The sequence below is a fragment of the Sinocyclocheilus rhinocerous genome, unplaced genomic scaffold (assembly GCF_001515625.1).
Source record: "Sinocyclocheilus rhinocerous isolate Xijiao unplaced genomic scaffold, SAMN03320098_v1.1 scaffold376, whole genome shotgun sequence".
Lineage (NCBI taxonomy): Eukaryota > Metazoa > Chordata > Actinopteri > Cypriniformes > Cyprinidae > Sinocyclocheilus > Sinocyclocheilus rhinocerous.
In genome coordinates, this window is record NW_015631723.1 from 351,987 (window position 1) to 355,134 (window position 3,148).

General features: G+C 39.6%; 1 protein-coding gene across 1 annotated transcript in view; it reads right to left on the reverse strand.

Moving 5' to 3' along the window:
- Positions 1–1,812: 1,812 nt before the first annotated feature.
- LOC107741894 (uncharacterized protein DKFZp434B061-like) overlaps positions 1,813–3,148 on the reverse strand; it is a 5,772-nt gene continuing 4,436 nt past the window's right edge. Inside the window, exon 3 of the mRNA XM_016554690.1 lies at positions 1,813–1,827. Coding sequence (XP_016410176.1) covers positions 1,813–1,827 — 15 coding nt within the window. The remainder of the gene's footprint in view (positions 1,828–3,148) is intronic.

Below are 3,148 nucleotides of genomic sequence, written 5' to 3' on the forward strand. Positions count from 1 at the left end.
TATATATATATATATTTTTTTTTTTTTATTATATATTTTTTTTATATATATAACATTTCTGTCCCCCTCACTTCTGAAATGATGGCTACGCCCCTGTTGTCCAGTACTTCAATTTCACTTTGTACTTAAACTTCTGACTAACCTGTGGCATCTACATGATCTAAAGTGTTAGTTCAACAAAAAGACTAACCTGTGGCATCTACATGATCTAAAGTGTTAGTTCAACAAAAATACTATGTCCTCCAAAATCTCATTCATGCTAATGTTCATTTCAAACATGGCACCTCATGTCTCTATCTACATTTTTGCAAAACTCTGAAAAAATGTGCCTATACACAAAATTCACTGCAGTCTCCAGCTTAAATGAACGCCGGTGGCAGTAAAACACCAACTGCTTTTATTCATTTTTATATAAATTGTGATTACTGGGGCATATCAGTGATTAATGATTTAGATTTTTTTTTTCTTCGTGCAATTCTTTTCACAACACTGAATCATGATCTCAAAACATTTTCCCCATAGTGCACAATGTGTAAACAAGTACGTTTTCACATTTGCATCACATTACTAGCACCATATGTATGGCTTGATGCAGGAAATTTACTCAGTAGCTCACATGGTAAAGCATTCGGTTTGTGTTTGGGTACGAGTCTCGTCATTCACAAGTCAACACACACACAAAAGAAAACCCTAATAAAACATTGCCAGATTCACATCTGTTTCGGATAAAACTAAAAACACTTTTAACAGCGCTCACTGGACATCCCTCTTTGAAAGTGTTGCAAAATGTCCACACAGGCACATTTTTCCAATGAACCTGAAAAAAAATCATAATATAGCACACAAGTTTTATGGATTTTAAGGTTCTATCATCTTTTTTTGTACATTTTTGAGCACAACAGCCCTATTTACCCATGCAAGTATGGAAAAGAGCACTCTGCAGTTGTCTTTGTTCATATTCCACAGAAGGAATAATGACACGAGAATGAATAAATGGTGATGATCTGCAGATGAAATGCCTATTAACATAAATCTCTTCTGCATTTGATTTGGTCAGTGACCACTATGTCTGCAGAACTGCCACAGGACAGATTTGTCTTTTTTTTCCAATACATCACCATGCTACGAGTCCTTGCAGAGTCCTTTGAGGGCTTTTACCAGGACAGTGTCTTGATTTTGTCTTTATCTGATTCAATAAATATATTTACTTATATTATATGACACCTACACGGAAATGCTCAATAAACTGTATCAGTGACCAACAGAGCTCAAGTATTTGAATGAAATCCATTTCAGTGGTTCAATAGAGGCTGGGAGCTCTTCCTTATGTTTTTCTTTAGGATTCTGCCGAGACTGTCTTTGCTTGGCTAAAAAAGCTCCAGACAGATTGTTACTTTTGAGCGTAAATGTCTTTGTGAGAAGGAAGACAAACTGCAATTCAGTAAACGTAATAATGTGGCATTTTGTGACTCTTGAGAGCTGCTTGCATCGTAAAAGACAGCATTGCACAAACAGATTTGGTGTAGCAAGCTATATCTCAAGGCTAGGGATATCTGTATAGAATAAAGCCTTTGCAAGTATTCATCAAGTCTGCTGTGAGTGTTGCTATGAAACAAGTTGTCAGAGCCACTGGCACTGTCACATCACACACACAAGCAGATGTGTGAACATTCTCTCCAAAGACTGAGCAGCAAGGTTAACAGGTGTAGTAACCTACAACACTCAGGAGGTACCACCCCACTGACAGGGTTGGCAGATCCGCTTCCATCAGCCCTCAGCTGGGAATCTGGTGTTGACAGGCCTTGGGGAGGGTTACGCTGCACCCCACTGAAGAGAAAGCAGCATTTTCAAGAAAGAGAGACCATTTTCAAAATGTGTTTAATAGGCAGATAAGTATAGCCAGATTCTTAAAGAAATACTTAACTCTACAGTGAGAAATCTGCCATAATATACCCTTATGAACAGTAGCTCCAAACCCGATGATAAGAAAAATCACTATTCACTAAAAATATTATATTTGTGTACTTTTCTTTGCACTTCGCAATTGACAATGAGACATGTGAACCAAAGAAGTTTGATGAGTTTTTGAGGTGCCAATATGCACAAGCACAAATGTGACTTGTGCAAGTAAAACACATGCAATAAATAAATATAATAATAATAATAAATATAACTGCAAGCATCGATTACCAGGGTTCAAGCACTTTGAAGCCTTCATGGCTGTCAGGGGTCTCAGCCAACGTGAAATGTATGGCTGACACCAGAAAAGTTCCATGATGAAGAATATGATGCCACACACAAAGAGTAATGAAAAGGTTGAACTATATTACTTAACACACACTCTATAACTTAATATATACTAAGCATGCTCACACACAGAGACACAGATTATGTTGTAGATATGGATATTTGAAATAACTTACAGGTAATAAAATGCTTACTGGAAGTGTCCTGTTTATAATATTTTTCAGGTATAAAATTTTGCATGATTGTTTAGAATCATATAATGCATGAGTTTACATAGTTTTGTAATGTTTGGAGTTCCCTTTCAAGGGAACTTCGAACTGCGTCCTCTAGGGGTCACTATGGGGAAGGCCTCGTCGTGACCCGTGTCTGAAGCATACATTCAAAAACCACCAACAACATGTTGGCCGGCGACTGCCCATGACGTCACTACTGGTGCGACTATAGTATAAATAGGCGCCAGGAGAACACGTCATTCTCTTCTTCGTCTACATTGACTGTTTTGTTTGAATCGTGCATTCCGTGGTAAGAGCGATCTTTCTTCCTTCATTATGGCAAGCACTAGCAAGACGTTTAGAAGATGTGTGCATCCGTGTCGTCGTTATTTGACACCTGATGACACACATGATCTTTGCGTCTTTTGTTTGGGCAAAGAGCACGCACGCGATGTCCTCGAGGGGGCAATCTGCGTTAACTGTGAGCGTTTTTCGATGAAAGAGTTCCGCTCTCGTTTGTCTCTCTTTTCGAGGAGAGAGGGGCAGTCGTCTGCTCCCCGCGGTTCAGGACCCGCCGCTGCTGAGGCACGGAGGAGAATGAGCTCGTGGGGATCGCAGGCGGATCTGGCCGATGAGATTAAAGAGGGTCTTTCCCTCTCGCGCTCGTCGGCTGTGGACGAGAGTGAGCC